Source organism: Triplophysa rosa, linkage group LG13 (genome assembly GCF_024868665.1).
Source record: "Triplophysa rosa linkage group LG13, Trosa_1v2, whole genome shotgun sequence".
Taxonomy (NCBI): domain Eukaryota; kingdom Metazoa; phylum Chordata; class Actinopteri; order Cypriniformes; family Nemacheilidae; genus Triplophysa; species Triplophysa rosa.
Window position 1 is genome coordinate 7,138,449 of NC_079902.1, and position 18,127 is coordinate 7,156,575.

General features: G+C 38.6%; 1 protein-coding gene across 4 annotated transcripts; it reads left to right on the forward strand.

Moving 5' to 3' along the window:
- Positions 1-4,104: 4,104 nt before the first annotated feature.
- Positions 4,105-17,614, forward strand: cpeb4a (cytoplasmic polyadenylation element binding protein 4a). 4 transcript variants are annotated; one of them, XM_057349461.1, is made up of 10 exons: positions 4,122-4,296; positions 5,155-6,343; positions 10,446-10,536; positions 12,629-12,652; positions 12,939-13,115; positions 13,509-13,598; positions 13,781-13,899; positions 14,117-14,231; positions 14,369-14,550; positions 14,663-17,614. In XM_057349461.1, the coding sequence occupies exons 2-10, from the start codon at positions 5,219-5,221 to the stop codon at positions 14,888-14,890; spliced, it is 2,151 nt and encodes a 716-aa protein (XP_057205444.1). In that variant the 5' UTR covers positions 4,122-4,296; positions 5,155-5,218; the 3' UTR covers positions 14,891-17,614. The 4 variants fall into 4 exon arrangements, with proteins under 4 accessions (XP_057205446.1, XP_057205444.1, XP_057205443.1 ...); XM_057349460.1 differs by having other exon boundaries at positions 4,238-4,762; XM_057349463.1 differs by lacking the exon at positions 14,663-17,614 and having other exon boundaries at positions 4,105-4,762; positions 14,117-14,259; positions 14,369-14,544.
- Positions 17,615-18,127: the final 513 nt, after the last annotated feature.

The window sequence follows — 18,127 nt, forward strand, 5'->3', positions numbered from 1 at the left end:
AGACAAGTCAAAACCAGTTCCTGACAGGATCAAAACCATGATCTTTGACCAAGACAACTATTTAAACACAGCAGATTATGCATAAACAGTCGTGCACAATGAAAGGCGACATCAGTGCATTTTTTATGTTCTCTGCAGATCCATACTTATATAAACATCAATGTCTAAAAAAAAAGTCCACATAAAACATGGAAACTTAACATGTTTGTGTGTGTATGCTGCTATAATTCTTATTCATGTGTCATCTTATAAAAAGTGATTTAAAATAGTTGGAATTGGTTGCTATGAATGACAACCCATTTTACATGCATTTTGCAAATACGTTCATCCAAAAAGTCTTACAACTGATTCAAAATATACATTTTATTAATCCATGCATTTCCTGGAAATCAAACCCATGAGTCTGCCATTGCTAGCATTAAGCCGTTGAGCGACAGGAACACGTCATCTTCATTCAGGATGGTCAGTGGACATACAGTAGTTTGCTGAGTGTGCTCTAAAACCTGGTCTTTTGCTCTCCTTCCTCCACTGTTTCTCACTAACAGCGTACGAAGGCCACAAGTACACGCTAGTCTTAGCAAGACTGGAAAAACAGAAGTACCCAAGCCAGTTTGAGAGCCCCGGGCTTAGGTGTGTGGCTATGAGAGCACTCGTCGCATTCCACGTGAATGAAATTAGACAACATCAGCACTTTCTGAAGCAGGCTGAAACATTACAACACAAATCTCGCTTTCTTTTTCACTTCCAAAAATATTTAAACAAACTTAGGCTACTCGCATTTTCTAGATTTTCAGTCTAACCTGGATTCTAACCGGAGGGTTGAAAAAATGGCTAATTCCAGGTTAACACAGATGCAGATGTATCAAACCGCTGTGTGTTAGCTTCTAGCCTGAAGTCTGAGAAATCCACTCAAGTGTAAGAATGGGAAAATGGCCTGTCTCCTCTGATTAGAGGTATAGATTGAGGAAATGTATGCTCACGTTTAACAAAACATCCAGGACAGAAAGACGTTTTTGTGTGTGATGAGGCTGATTGATCGCATTTACCTCAGCAACTACAATTTATTTGTATTCCCTGTAAAGAAACCAGATTGTCATCTTTGTAATCTTGAATTAATTAGAAGTTTACTGTTAATTTCCTATTGAGTAAGCAAATAAATAACAAAAGGAAACATTAGTAAGCAAACTACATGAGTCAATGCATGACTTTAACTCTGACTGAATATCCGAACACTTTGCTCTATTGTGCAGAGCTATGTGACGTGTTTTTTTCCGCCATATAATTCGCTACTGTCCTCCTGAAACCATGTATCTCCATATTTTGAGATTTTCATTTTTTGCCATTAAAGGGGTCATACGTGTTGTTAAGGTAAATAGTCAATGAACCTCAATGAATATACATACAGACATAACGCATGGGTGTTTTAAAGCATAGCTTGTAATACCTTGAATTCAGAAATATTTTTACAACCTAAAATTTATTTTACTTTTATACTTACTTCCATTTGTGTCAAATTATATATGCTGTAGCTGTATATCCTTAAGGTTTCCCTGTTGAAAAAAACAGCATACTGTATGCTGCTTTGGTATGTTTTGATGCTGGTTTGTGCTGGTTTAAGCTGGTCATGTGCTGGTTTTAGCTGGTTCAAGGTGGTCAAACCAGCATCAAAACATACCTAACCCAGCATATGCTGCTTTTTTCAACAGGGTTTACAGTTCGAAACCTACAGTATTCTGGATTCAAATGATCACATTCAGACAATATTGTGCGTATCCAGAATATAATTTTAAGCAAAAGTCACCACATTGTTTTTGGTTGGAAATTTTCGTTGCTCTGTGCATGACTTGTGGAGTGGATATTCAGTCCGAGAACAAAACGGTCATTGTACTGTGCGTGTCTTGATGCATTGCACTCAGTGTGTGTGTGATTGTTCATCCTCTTGCACTGTGACTCTGTACTGTCAGGCCAAAGCAGAAGTTCTCACATGGCCAAAGCCGCTAGTCACATGGCCTTGGGCATGTGCCACATAACACTAGCAGTCGACGCACACCGACACTAAACCTTCTCCCTTTAACACAGTTAAAGGCCGGTTTAAAAAAGAGCAGGAGAGAGAGAAGGAGATCTGAGGCCAGAGCTTGAAGATTTGAATTGAAACCGAGAACCTGGAAAAAGGACTGCAGGGGAATCGATGTGAGAAACCGAGGAAGGTCAGAGTAAGTCACATCGGCTGCTGGTTTGCATGGTCATCTCTCCAGCTGTCCGTCTACATGCATGGACATCGACTTAGCTGTAAGCCACACGTCAAAACAGACGGAAAGGGAGGGCGAGGAACGTGCGTGTGTGTTATGTTAGTGTAACAGAACGGAGGAGCAGGAGGGAGGGGTCTGTTCCCAGCTGTTGCAGTGTTTGCAAATGGTTTATGACACTGCAGTACTTGTAGCTTGTGCTAACACTGCTCACCGTCCACCCACCACCCATCAGCCATTGAGGGTCAAAAGGGAGATGTAGGATCAAGGTAGACTAGTTTCTGAGACTGCCCTACGATGCTTCTTAAACCTGCAACTTTTAAGAGCTTCATGTTTATTCTGAAGAATGTGACAAACGTTTAATTCAGAATCTGATTGTGGAAATCACGTCCTTCACATTTTAACCTTGAGAGCCATTGCATACAGCGTGATATTCTCTGTAGCCCTCCATACAAAGCAACAGTAGTGTCAGTCAGTTATTCTCCTACCACGGATGCTGGCAGGAATTCAGATACATATCTGTTGAATTGTGAACTGAAATTGAGGTCACCATCGTCTCTCTGAATCCTTGAACAGCGTGCACAGTAAACCAAAATGGATCTCATAACCTAAGGTGATGTCTTGCAACCAATGTCAACAATGTGGGCTTCAAGTGAAGATGGCTGTCTTTTTAATCCTCAGATCAGCCCCCTCGCTGTCCTTGTCCTTCTGTAAGATGACCTTGCGCATGGGATCTTGTGACGGACCCACACACAAACCGATGAATGCGAAGACCACAAATCCGGACCTGCCTGGTTTCTGGGAAACAGAAAGTGAGTGGTGTCAGTGATGGATGCATTTTGAACACAGGTTGATTCATGTGTGACAGATTAAGGCTGCTATGATTTGCATTTGTTTTAATGCATGAAACACAGGAGAATTGCATGCAAGACGAATTATTACGTTGAGGGTGCTTTAGAGACAAGATTCGATTTTACGTTCCAAGTTATCTGCATTTACTATATGCTTTAGAAAAACAAGCTATTATATTTGGTGAAATATTATACATGACCTGACATGTATTCATAAATTATCAAAGTACACAGTTATAAAACTTCTATGGATGCTTCTACATAAACAAGGTTGTAAACCCTGTACAGACCTGGTCAATTTTGGACAACAAAAATCATTACTGTACTACTAAAGTAACTCCGAACCTAACATAGGCACATACACAAAAATCACATTCTTCCCAGGATTTTGTTCGTTTTATAATCCAGAGCTGCAGAGAAATCGATTGGTTCTGATCTGGTCCAGGCATGAATAATCAAGCACTAAAGCTCGATTACAGGCTGGAAATAGCTGCAGCTTACTTTAATGGGATTGCAGGCTGCAGTGAGCACTAGAATTGGCCCACTGGAGGCTTCCCCGGGCGAAACCTATCATTAAAACGATATAGACTGCCCATAAGTATTTGCAAAGAGCAGACTGAAAGAATGTGAAACAGGATATTCTCTTTTAAAGCTGAAAAATGTTACTTTTGCAACCTGCCAGGGGAAGATGTGAAGCATGAGCATTTTAAACACAGAGAACACGCTTTACCATCTCAAATGTCTCTATTTTGTTTATTTAGCCTATACATTTATAGCTGCAGACCAGACATGAGACAACCTGTCCTAAAGGATGCTTTTTCACTTATACCAAATAAATAAGTGTGCTTGAATTATTTGCTAATAGTATTATTACAGTTTATTATTTAAGTAATTTATTTAACTAGTCCTCTAAAAGACAGTTGATACAGTAAATATTTAACATTTCAGAACCGGTCTGTAAGGTATTTACATTCTGTGCAGGTACTGCTCGCTCATCTCTCAGGAAAAGAAAGTGACTGGTTGAGACGAGGGTGTGATTTGGAATCTCGGGTCCAATCAAATGGCGAGTTTACTCAAGCCTGGGCGGAGATTCTACTATACAAGGGCGGGGTTAAAGACGGAAGTTCAACTGGATTGGTCGGTCAGTCGCAACACTCCAAACCATGGTCATCTGCAGCCTGTCCTTGCGACTTGGAAACGTAAGAAAACCAGTATCATGTCTCAGTTTAGATTTCGATAAACCTTTAGCAACGACAGCCGAGGCGTGTTGAGTGTACGTTATTTTCGCGTTTTGTCCGACGATGACGCGTAATCGTTGCCAACAGCTGTCTTCCTTATAACGCCGAATGCGATACACTGTATCATTAAGCAACCTGAACACGAACGCTGTCGTTTTTAATGTCAATGTGGCTTTAGCGACAGATCTGACATGTTTTGGCGTCGCATATGAGACCGATGTTTTGGAAATTTGCAGCGTTTGGCATTCGGCCTCGCCAGCGTAGGATTTAATCGACACGTCAGTGTAAATCTGAGAATTTATAAGCGATTATAAAAGCGAGGGGGGACACAACCCCTATCGCACACAGACTGAAACGTCATCAACATTTTCATTTATTTAAATGGTCGAGAGAGACGGGGTCATTGCTGAAATAAGGAAGAACGACGGTAGGTTAATTACATTTTCTTAAAAGATGTGTCCGAGTTCTTTGAAAACGCGTTAATATCGTCAGCGCTCGTGATGGATTATAATATGAGGTGGCTTGTGTCACAGTGACTTGTCGTGATGTGTTGAAAGACGATCCGACAAATGTTGTTGGTGAAATGTCGTTCAAAACGGTGCTCTCCCTTTGGCTTATCATGGCGTTGCAGCGTTTTCCCATCACGATTTCATTAGAGATCAAGTGCAAAGTGCATAAATCCACGTTATAACATCCTTGTGAGTGATGGATAGATTTGTGTGTAAACGCAAAGAGGAAACCATTGATTGCTTTACGTGAATGAGTCAATAACTGTTTCAGTATTTTAATATCCAAGTTTTTTCCCCTCTCTCCCACAAGGGTATTAGGAGAATCTGAGAGGGAATTGCATACAAGTGAAGATTTGCTACATTAGGCTACATAAATGGGGGATTACGGATTTGGAGTGTTGGTTAAAAACAACTCTGCAAACAAATCGGTTTTCCCCGTAAGAATTCATCCACACCTGCAGCATACGGTCCACCACCAGACGACCCCTCCGAGCCCACCAGCCTTCATCGGCAACAACAACGCCACCAATGGTGGAAGTGTGGGGTCCGCTTGGCTTTTTCCGGCTGTGACGACTCACACTAACATGCAAGATGAGATTTTGGAGTCCGAGACGTCTAAAGCTCAGCAACAGCAGCAGGAGAGTCAAGAAGGACAAGACAAACAGATGCTCTCTCCACCGGGTCACCAAGAAACGTCCGGGATTATTTCCGAGTTGGACAACGCCTTGCCAGAGGATAATCCGCTTGAGAAAGGGACCATGGAGAACGGCAACGGAAAGGAGGGCCTGCGACTTGAATCTCCAGTGTTATCAGGGTTTGACTATCAAGAGACGTCTGGCATCGGTACTTTAGCACAGTCCAGTAGCTCTTCGTCATCATCCCTTACTGGTTTCAGCAGCTGGTCCACTGCTATCCCACCCAACCCCTCCACCTTGATCGAAGAGGTCGGCTTTTTCAATCCGTCTGCTACTACTAATAATGCTCCTCCTCCGCTGCTATTTCAAGGTTTCTCCCATCACGCCAGTACAGGATTTGGGGGTAATTTCTCCCACCAGATGGGGCCTCTATCTCAGCACCACCCTTCTCCTCACCCCCATTTCCAGCACCCTCACAATCAGCATCACAGGTCCTCGGCCAGCCCCCACCAACCTCCCTTTTCCCATCGTAGTGCTGCTTTCAACCAGCTGCCACATTTGGGGAATAACCTAAGCAAGCCTCCCTCCCCTTGGGGAAGCTATCAGAGCCCCTCCTCCACCCCATCTTCAACTTCCTGGAGCCCAGGTGGAGGATATGGAGGCTGGGGAGGCTCTCAAGGCCGGGAGTATCGCCGGGGCCTGAACGGAGGCGTGACGGCCCTCAACTCGATCTCACCTTTAAAGAAATCTTTCCCGAACAACCAGACCCCCACACAGAAATATTCCCGCAACAACTCCGCTTTCAACTCCAAACCGTGGATGGAGGATACCATAAACCGCAATGACAGCATCTTTCCATTTCAGGTAATAAAATCTTTCGCTTAATATTTTGTTGCTTTTATTGGGGCGGAGATGAGAACAAATCTGTTGCGTTTGTTTCTGCGTTTGCTCTCGTTGGCCAAACCTGATCTGATAGTGGCAGAGCGTTCACGTTTGTTCGAGAAATGCATTCGATCAAAGCTCAGATGAGTAATGCGGTGCTGTTGCTCCAGTTCTGCAAGCTGTGAATGTCACCGATATAAAAAGACACATACATGAGTGTGTCAAAAGCAGGGGATGACTATGCCTCAAAGCCAATGGGAGGGGAATCAGAAAGTATCGCGTTTAATCACTCGTGACAATACAATTATCAATTGTTCCAGGGTGAAATGAATAAAAGGGGCTATTCCAAATTTGTTTATTATTCAATCAACACTAACATTCGACACCGAAACCTATACTGACCATTTTTAATTGTACCGTAAATCATCTTAGAAAGTTACTACTATAATATCATTTCAGAATAAACTACTTGTGTCTAATTGCTTTACGCTCATAGATGGAGAGGTCATGTTCCTGTTTGAATTATAATTTCAACAGTGGTAACTGTGAAAACACTCACTGTTGTTTCACATGCTTTCACATGTGTCCTCCCCTGTTCAGTTTGTAGCCTAATACCTAGAACAAACCTCGCATTGTGTTCGCAAGGCTTTTTTCTTGCGATGCGCTAGCTTGTTGTGCCACAACACCACCCTGGGTCATATGCAAAAGTGCATTGCATCAAAACAAAAATATTTGGTCACTGCAGGGTATGAAGGATACTAAAGTACTTTTAGTGCTCATATATGAATTGAGAGACACTTGTCATTTTATAAGAATACTGATTTTGTTGCATTAAGAACAACCTTTTCATTCCTTACATGGATAGTTCACCCAAGAATTGTAATTCTTTCATCATTTACTCACCCTAGAGTTGTTCCAAATATGTATAAATTTCTTTGTTCTGATGAACACCGAGAAAGATATTTGGAAGAATGCTTGTAACCAAACAGTTCTTGGATCCCATTGACTCCCATAGTAGGAAAAATTACTTTACTTGTTGAACACAAAAAAGGTATTTTGAAGAATGTAGGACAGCAAACAGTTCTGGGGCACTTTTGACTATCATTGTCATTTTTCCTACAGTGGTAATCAATAGGGTCCAAGAACTGTTTCTGGAACTGTGTTCAACCAAACAAAGAAATATATACAGGTTTGGAACAACTAGAGAGTAGGGTTGTCACAGTACCATAAACATGTCTTACGATACTATACCAGCTGAAGTATCTCGATACCAAGTAGTATCACGATGCTGTGCCATATAATTCAAATCTATACAAAAAACAGATTTAGATTAAACATTTTCTATTTACTATAGTAAACTGTTGTATTAACTGTAGTAATTGGATAAATTGTAGCAAATACATTTACATTTAGTCATTTGTAAATACTATAAATACTGTAGTATACTTCAATATTTACTATGTTAAGACACAAAAACACTACTATCTTTGAGTTTTAGTAGTTTACTGTAGTAAATACTAAAGTACACTAGATCATTTTTCACGTAGGAACTAATTCAAATGTTGGACGAATTTCATTGATACAGCAGTCTTTACAAAGGGAAATATTAGACTTACTTTAAAGAGCAGGTTTCATGAATCTCATAAAATTACCGGCATTTCAGTGTGTAACGTAGCTTTCCTTCAATTTTGACGATCTGCAAAGTTGTTATTCCAAATGTTCATGATAAATTAAGATATTGGCTTCCAAAGTAAGGAGTCGACTCCGAACCGCCCAAACAAATCGTTAGGCTTTCGAATCTTTTGAGTGTAACATCGATACTTCACAGTGTAACGCATCAGCACAATTGAGTGCTTACAATATACGTTAAAGTAATTGTGCTAATCAGTGTTGTATATTTAGTACAGCTGTAGGTTTCCAGGTAAACAACGTATAAGTTAACAGTGTTACAGTTTTAATAATCCAACTCTTACCTAATAATGTGGCGGTTATTGTAGACTGTTGTCGTTCTACATCTCGTAGTATTGTACAAACTGTATCCCTTTATCGTTTAGTCACGGTAGCACTTTGCTAACGTGTCTCACATTATGGTTTTGTCAAGTGTGCAAAGTTTAGCTGTGGTCACGATCCCCTTCAAACAAAACGGTTTGCTTGTCATTATTTTAAAACGGACTGCAGCACTATATCATTTTATTATGTAAAGGTGTGTGCATTATGTTTGGAAGCTCTCGCTAACTTGCTCAGTTACTCCTCTCTGTATAATCAAAGTAATGATCAACTTTTGGATAGAGCCGTTGTTGTTCTCCCACAGCTATGACGAAAAAAGATCATCAGAAAACAACAGTCTGAATGGTTTATTAAGATATGTTTATGAAGATAAAAACTTGTGATTTGGTAATACTGATGCCATTTTTACACACAGCGTCTTTGTTTACAAAAACCTTCCTGAGATAAGAACTGTGGTAATGGGCGTTTCGTTTCTGACACGCAGTGTATGAAGAAAGACCAGTCACAACTGATTGGGCCAGTTGGCCAATCGGAGCACACTGGACTCGCGGTAGGGAGGAGCTTAGAGAAGCGGAAAATTTGAACATCTTCGGAGGAATCGTTTAGGGATCTTTGAGAAATGGATAGATACTAAATGCTTATTTTAAGAAAATAGCACTTTTTTTTACCTTTGATGCATTTGAACATGTTGTTGGGGACTCTAATACAACATTAGGACACTTACAAAAACCTTTAAACCTGCTCTTTAAATGCAGAACTAAAACGGCCAGTAGGTGGCGTCAATTTTCCACTGAGTTAGTGAATCATTTAACCTACTCGTTCAAATCGCCAATTTGAATCATTAACTAGTCCGAGACATTCAAAACACACATTCATTTAGGAGATAAACACTGCAAAAAGGCAGATGTAAGTGTTCAAATAAATATTAATGCGCATATGCAACATTAACTACGGTACTACGATACTACCGTTTCAAAAATAGAGGCATCGCGGGTATTTTCAAGCTTTAGCATCGCGATGCTACCGTAGCACCGGTACACCGTGCAACCCTACTAGAGAGTGAGTATTTCGTTTTTGGGTGAACTATCCCTTTAATTGATTTGGAGTACTATCGTAGGAGTACTATCGATGTACATTATATAGTGGTATACCCATAGAAGATCTGGCTTTCCAGGAAAAGCTTGTTTTTTTCCAAGGTTACAACCATCTGGAGTTTTTGGTTTCACCACAGTTGCCTGAGGTTTTATAGACATCTATTTAGCCATGTTTTCTTAATGTTACTGTGAATGTTATTGTTCAACTAAAACTTTATAGATGCTTATTTTACAGGTTTAATTATACCATTTTGTATTATACAATCCATAATCAACATCCTTTAAGGTCATATGTTATGCCATCATTTTATTTATTCAATAAGAATAGTCATATACAGTTCTATTTGACTTCTATAGAGCTTTTTGACAGCTTTACAAAGCAGCTTCACAAAAAATATATACAGTATTGGCACAAAACTGTAGAGACATAAGAGACAATACTACTGGCCCGCCCAACAAAGCTTGGTTTCACCAAATGTGCACTTGGATCATCGCAGTTTGGAGGGGAGGGAGTGGCATATTTCTTGTTTATTTTTCTTACTCGTGCTTGTATTAAAGGATGGGTAGGCAATTTCGGAGAGGCTAACAATATAGCTAGCTAGCATTGAGCATAAGATCGCACCTTCCCTTCAGAGCGCTCTACAAAGCAACGGCTCCGAAGATGACCGAAGATTCCCTGTGTGGTGGTATGCAAATAGGTAGTTTGACAGACAAGTGGGACATTCTGTCATTGCATTCAGACCGAATGCAATGATTGGACGAAGAATTTATGCTACTGCGCCTCCCACAGATGATATATATTTATGTAAATATATTTTAAGCAGTTTAATGCTCAAAAGAATTTATGGTTAATTCAAAGCCGTGATAGGTTCCATAAACCGAAATGGAGCATAGAGAGAATTCACCATCTTTTTGCAAATTCTTTTAGCTTTTAGGAAAGGATGACAGGGTCTAATCATTGGTCTTCCCTGTCACTTTTGCAGGAGCGAAGTCGGTCTTTTGATGGTTTCAGCATGCATTCTCTAGAGAACTCGCTGATTGACATCATGAGAGCCGAGCAGGATTCATTGAAAGGTACATTACTCACTGCCATTCTTACAGATCCATCATCACATTAAATGCCTGCATGAAAAAAGTTGAATATTTTTTAAATAGAGAACGCAAAATTAACCAAATGTGTTTTACCCTAAAAAATGTTGACATTTTGGCAATTGCACAGAGAAGACCGTTTATTTACCTGTAGGTATAGACGTTTTCATCGGATGCACATGCCCCTGGACGGAAGATAACTTCCGATGTGTGTTTATTTATCGGTCTGGCTAGTGGCTAACAATATCACTATTTATATTATATTGTATAATAATTGTATTAAATAAACGATTTGTTGAATTTTGTTGTATGTTAATTTTATTAAATAAACAATTTGTTGAATGGGTCGTGTAACTTTAATAACTTAGTAACTTTTAATATGTTTGGATATGTGTAACGTGCCATGTTTGCTTGCTTCATAATGAATCTGGTCAGGTCTGCATATTGCAGTTTGTGTATTACAATTGCGGTATTGCACGATTTCCATCCCCAAATTCCAAATGTTTCCCGACCACTGATTTTCTTTAGTGATTAGTTATTGTTAGTAGTAGTACTCGAGACCATTTTTTGATGGTCTTGGTTTTGTCTCGGTCTCGACTGTCTTTGGTCTCGGTCTTGTCTTGGTCTCAGACTTGGTGGTCTCGGGATTGTATTTCAAGACCACAACTGTGGGAACTACACTAAATTGCTGGTGCATTGTCTGATTTATGTGTTAACATCATTCATGTGATTGGATGTAAAACTTCTGGCTTTAAAAGCATTCACCACTTGTTCCTTATTTGATTCTTCAGTTACTTTTGTTACTCTTACTGCTGGTAAGAGAAGAATGGGGGGGTTGTCTTAAAGAAATCTGTCCACAAAATGAATACACACAAAGGCCCACAATATCCGAGATGTTATTGCAAAAAAGGTACTTGTATGAGATCTTGTTTTTTTATTTTATAACATCTGATGTGATATTGATTTTGTATAATTATTCAATAAACCTTGAGTTAAGAAGTAACAGATACAATTAAACACAAGTTTTTGTTCTATTTTGGCTAGTCCCAAACAGCTATTGATTAGATAAAAAAGCAATGAAACTAATCAAGTCACTGAATGTTTAGTTTTGTTGAATTTAAGTTTAGTTGTTGGAATTTTTAACTGCACAAAAATTGTAATATGTTACAGTAGGTGGGTGATAAAACACGGAACATAAAACATCCAACACATACATTTCTGCACAATAAATCACAATAAAAAAATGACTTTTTGTGTGTTTTGTGGATCTTTTGAATAAATTTTCTGGGAGTGCTGGTCTTGGTCTCGACACCTTCTGGTCTCGGTCTTGTCTTGGTCTCGACACCCTCTGGTCTCGGTCTTGTCTCGGTCTCGACACCCTCTGGTCCTGGTTTTGTCTTGGTCTCGGTTTTGGTGGTCACATCATTGCATATGATTAGAAATCCAAATCACTGTTAGGCTCAACTGATTCTATTTCCAGTCTCATCATGACATATTTAACACAAATAACATTTGGCTGAACTTCTACAGCATTCAACGAATGCACAAACAATCCCACATTTAGTTACTCCAAACTTGTTTTGATGACTTTGTGCTTTATTAATGATGTTTTCAGAATGGATGTGTACAGAAGGTTGAGAGTTGAAGCATGTAGATGCTCTCCCAATATTTCACCTAAGAGATGCCTTTGGGATTTGAAGTCTAATCTTGGCCAGACACTGGAGAGTTTGACGTGTAGTTTCTTCCCAGATCTGGTTTGGTTGTTTTCACATGGTCATAATATACAATACCCTTCTTCTAGTTTATTGATGAGATGCATAGCAAAGAACGCATTATATACTGTAAGTTGTATGTATGCATGTATAAATAACAGTTTAAGCAGCGTTAACCTTTTAAACCATTTTTGTTTTTCCAGACAAACAAAAATGGTTTTCCAGCACTTGTAGATTTGAATCTGGCTAAATAGCATATGTGATATTGTGAGGTTACAGCAAATATATTTTTACCAAGAGTGCTTTAGACTGTATGATGGTGTTTTATCATTGCTGAAGTGTATTCTGTCTTATTTCAAATGCAGCGAGGAATTACGGAAGGCGACGAGGTAAAGATCTTAGAAGTGTGTTTATACTTTGTTCTTTTGGTCCATGTTATTTCTTTTCAAGTTACAGGATGCCTTTGTGTTGGTTGCCAGGCAAGGTTTTTGTACTCTGTTTTTAGAAACTTTGCTCGTTCTCAACTGAACTCATTGTATTCAATTGAACAGGGATGTTAATTGCTACTTCACAAGATGAAAGCAGACTGTCTAGGCCTCTCAAGGCTGAATATTAATAGCAGTTACCTGCCGTAGTGAGTTTTACTAAATGGCTTTTGATGTTATTGCGTGACAGGTCACTCATCCTTGTTTCCCATGGAGGATGAGCGTAATTTTGGAGAGGACGAGCGGTCTGATCAGAGCTTGAGTGGATTGGGATCACCACACGGTTTCCCTCACCAGAACGGCGAACGCATTGAGCGCTATTCACGCAAAGTCTTTGTCGGTGGTCTACCCCCGGATATAGATGAAGGTACTAAATGATCAATTAAAGGGATAGTTCAGTCCAAAATAAAAATTCTGTCATTATTTATTCACCCTAATGTCGTTCAAAACGTGCATGACTCTTTGCATGGAACACAAAAGAAGATATTTTGAGAAATGAGAAGTGATTTTGTGTGCACAAAATGGAAGTTAATGGGGACGATGTTGTTTGGTTACCAGCGTGCATCAAAATATCATCTTTTGTGTTCTGCACAAGAAAGCAAGTCATAGAGGTTTGGAATGACATGATTGGATGAGTAAATGATGGAAGAATTTTCATTTTTGGGTGAACTGCATATGATTGAACTGAAGTGCTGCTCTGCTCCTTTCGGGTTTTCATTTAAGCCTATGCATCCTTGTTTATGCATTTGTCAAATTTCAGATGAAATTACTGCCAGTTTTCGACGTTTTGGACATTTGTTTGTAGACTGGCCACATAAAGCAGAAAGTAAATCTTACTTTCCCCCAAAAGGTGAGTTTGAGAGCCATTTGCATGGACTGTACAATTACAAACGTTAAAGGTGCACACATCAGCTTTTTCTATTTCAATAACAGGATTGCTTTATACTTTGGTTAAAGCTGAACTCATTTACCACTCTCTGTATTAAAGCTTCGTGTTAAGGTGTTCTTGCATGCGTGTCTTTTATTCTGCAGGGTATGCTTTCCTTTTGTTTCAAGACGAGAGCTCTGTCCAGGCGCTGATTGATGCCTGTATGGAGGAGGATGGGAAGCTCTATCTCTGTGTATCTAGTCCTACAATCAAAGACAAGCCAGTAAGATGTACCTGTGTGTTCTTTTTAACCTTCTGTGAAAATCATAAAAGAGCAAATAGAGCACTTCAAAAGTAGGTGCTGTTATACTGTACATAACCTGAAAGTTGTATTTGCTATAACAGCCCACATGGATATAGGAATGCAAACTGACATTTTGTTTTTTCATGTTCGCAAATGAAAAACTGTTGGTTTTGTTCTGTTCTTCATACATCTCTAGGTCCAGATACGACCTTGGAATCTAAATGACAGTGACTTTGTGATGGATGGCTCTCAGCCACTTGACCCCAGGAAGACCATTTTTGTTGGGGGTGTCCCGCGACCTTTACGAGCTGGTTGGCTTGGGTTTCAGATGTTATTTTGGTGTCAATGCATAAATATTTTTTGATTTACAATATTTATGTGCAGTAATATTTGTTTTTGATATCCTGAGCACAAGTTTTTTTTAATAGCTATTTTTATCCCATGACAGTGGAGCTGGCAATGATTATGGACAGACTCTATGGTGGGGTATGCTATGCTGGCATTGACACTGACCCTGAGCTAAAATATCCTAAAGGGGCTGGACGGGTGGCCTTCTCCAATCAGCAGAGCTACATTGCCGCTATCAGCGCTCGCTTTGTGCAACTGCAACATGGAGAGATCGATAAACGGGTATGAGTAATGTGATCTAGACAAACACTGTTCAGCAAAATGCGCTTGAGTTTTTCGTATTGTTAAAGGTATTTAGTACTAGTTATTAACCTCGGTAACTGTTTTGTTCCAGGTGGAAGTGAAGCCATATGTACTGGACGACCAGCTGTGTGATGAGTGTCAAGGCACACGATGTGGAGGCAAGTTCGCTCCTTTCTTCTGTGCCAACGTGACCTGTCTCCAGTACTACTGTGAATACTGCTGGGCAGCCATTCACTCGCGTGCCGGACGGGAGTTTCACAAGCCTCTGGTGAAGGAGGGAGGAGATCGGCCTCGGCACATCTCCTTCCGCTGGAATTGATCCGGGAGGTCAAGGCCGTGCTATTCGGATACATGCACTTTTCATTTTGCTAAGTCCTTTTTATTTAGAGTTCTTTTTTAAGTCTAAAATTGTATTTATTCTTAAGTTTTTAATTTTTTTTGCAGAAGAGAATGCTAAAAGAAAATGGTGTAATCTTGATTTTTGTTTAAAAGCTACATTGGCGCGCATGAAGACTTGAATGCATTAGATTTAAAATATAGATGTCTAGCCTGACTTGACTCTGAATTACTGTTCTATCTTTATTGTCCTGAACTTCTGTTCGTAATGGGTCACATTTTCACCTGAATCTTTAGAAGTCCATACGCAAAGAGAAGGCTGAAAAATGTAACGGCCAAGCCTCATTCATATGACTTCAAAGTCAAGGTTCACTGACTTACAAAATGGTTGCATGACAACAACATACATCGACACATGACTTATACCAGAAAACATCGACACATGACTTATACCAGAGAACCACAGAGCATTTTATGAATGATACATTCATTCTGAGGATCCTTGTCTCTGTTAATTACACAAAACGGTTCTAACATGAAACAAATATTTGTGAATAGAGAAAAAACCTCTGCATCTAAATCGAGGTTATAACGCTAACAATATTCAGGCGCTTTAAGATATAGTCTTTCAAATCTTAAAGCATTATTTATAGATTATACACTATAAAGCAAAGTAATAGCTAACTTTGATGTAACAAAGCATATCCACCGCAAAGACCTGAGGGCCAACAACTAAGAAGAGTAGAGGCCCGGTAATGCAGTTTTAACTTTGTCTTGCCCGATACACAGGTTTTAGTCAGGCAAACCAAAGATGATCCTTTGAGATGTCTTACTGTCCTATCAATGAGAATGATAATATATAGAAAGCATACAAGCTTCACTGGCTTGGTTGACTAGGAGAAATATTTGAATATGTTCCTGTAATGGTTATGGCAGTAACTTGGGCTCATTTGTCAGGGATTTTGTGCTAAAAGCTAACTCAATATAGTATTTACTAATGAGAACATAACGTGTTGCATTGATAGTGTTTTACTGCATGGGTTTTTGCCATGGGTTTATGGGTGTTCTAACTGAGCATTGCAGAGTAGCTGAGCACATTTCAGAGAATTTGAAAAATATTATTTTATACATGGTCTGCTGATTTTTGTACTGTGTTTTATAGCTGATTATTTTGTCATGGACGTAAAAACCATTATGCACTACTTTTCTAAATATTGTTTTTCAAATCACTTTGTTTTCCACAATTGGAAAATCCTTTTGTGATAACTTGTTTTGTTTTCCACTTGTTGGATATAGATTTTGTACCTTTTGTTACGAAGAGATCTGGTTATGACGTGAACATACCTAAAGGAAAAGAAAAAAATTATATAATTTTGTTGAGGCTTTTATGTGCTAAAATCCCTAAATTGTCACATATATATTTAGGTGACTGTATTGTTGAGACAAATATCTAATATTTGCAAAACGCAAACAGTGTTCTTTTCTGTCTTAATAGAAAACGTAACTATTGAATCTAGCATGACAAAAAAATCCTTAAAATGTGTGGTACATGTAGAAATATATACCTATCCAGTACGTACCTATCAGTTATGAGAATGATAATACCTCCCTCATTATTGGCTGTAGATCATAAAATAATGAACAATGTAAATTAGGTTAATGTTAGGAAGCACCTTGTATCACAGTGATGACTGTTCCATGTTCAAATATCAATGTTTATGGATAATCCTGAGAGGCTCCTAGGGTTATTTTGAGTATGCATGAGCTTAATTAAGTTTCGAGGGTTTTATTATTTTGACTTGGTTTCAGAGTAGTTTTGTTGCAGCCCTCTGTCCCATGTTGTGGTCTGTGGAACATTTTGCCACGCTTTTTGTTACGTACCTTACCCATGCACAAGCTGTGCATACTCCAGCATTCATGACTTGGGTGGTTGATCATATATTTATTCAGGGTTTACTTGAACACACTTTTAAACACACACGGTGAGATTTGTGCAATATTTTTTTTCCAGAGACGTTATACGTGTAATGTATCCACATAAGTGCAAATCCATGTATTCAAACCTATGTCACCTCACAAATTTCCTTTAGCCATTATAAACTTTATCATTCTCTGATTTATATGTATGTTTAAAAATACCACTGCAATTACAGGTGTTTTTACTTTGATGTACTCACATATTTTCCTACTTGATTTCATGCTACTGTGATTACAACCAATGTAAATATTAAGTGAATAATGTTTTAACCATTTACTGATATATTTTTAATTGGAATGTAATGTCATTTTGATTATAGTTTTTGATCAGTAAATCGGTACACTTGTTAGATTTTCTAGTTTGAATAATCTCTATATTGTGCTTCATGTCTACAGAAGGATAAGAAAAATATCTAAATATTCTCTATGTAACTGCTTATTCAAATTGACATAGTTTATAACTGTGTATGGGAAGGTGTAGCCTATTTATCAATAGATTTTTATAAGAAGAATTTTTTTGCTAAATGTCATTTATAAGTTTTAATTTTATATTTTAAATCCATATGGAGTTATTTGTAAAGAAAAAATATTATTTTATAGTTGGGTTAGTCATACACGTGCTTTGGTAGTTGAGTCTTAATTATTTGCAGTTGAATATTTATAACAGAATGCTTAATTTTAAAGTATTTGTAATGTGAAATGTTGAATGAATAAACTTGATTGCAGGATATGACTTGGTTCTTTTGATGTCTGAACAATGAGATTAAAGTTATCAAAATTAAGTCTGTGATGTGTAATAAATGTTGAATTAACTAAACCTTCATATTAATAAAGTACATCATACATCTCACCAGCACAAAAGGAAATGCAGTATATCTGGCACGTTGACTGAGAATCGGGTCAAATCTATTTTTAGCTTGTCTGATACAGAACATGCTCCCTAAAAGAAAGTATTGTGATTGCAAGCAGGACATCATGCGATGTATTGTTTTGAGATTACAAAATTATTGAATGCTCATTTTCTTGAGCTGGTTAAAAATACCTGTAATATTTCGTGCTCAGAAGTGCATCCAAACTGTGTGCGCAATGCATTCACACTACTTAAGAGTCCCTCATGCTGCAATGCAGATAACCTATAAATCATCAGTTGATGACTATGTCAGTTGTTCAGGTCTGATAAGTGTAGTAAAACGCAATGTGTGGTCGACAATCCGCCTTTGTGTGAATACAGCAGCACACTACA

Bases quoted from the DNA above. Each gene is read 5' to 3' on its own strand.
- cpeb4a (XM_057349461.1), top strand. From the start codon at position 5,219: ATGGGGGATTACGGATTTGGAGTGTTGGTTAAAAACAACTCTGCAAAC. The intron at 10,537-12,628 runs GTACATTACTCA...TTTCAAATGCAG, and splicing joins CGAGCAGGATTCATTGAAAG to CGAGGAATTACGGAAGGCGA. The intron at 12,653-12,938 runs GTAAAGATCTTA...ATTGCGTGACAG, and splicing joins GAATTACGGAAGGCGACGAG to GTCACTCATCCTTGTTTCCC.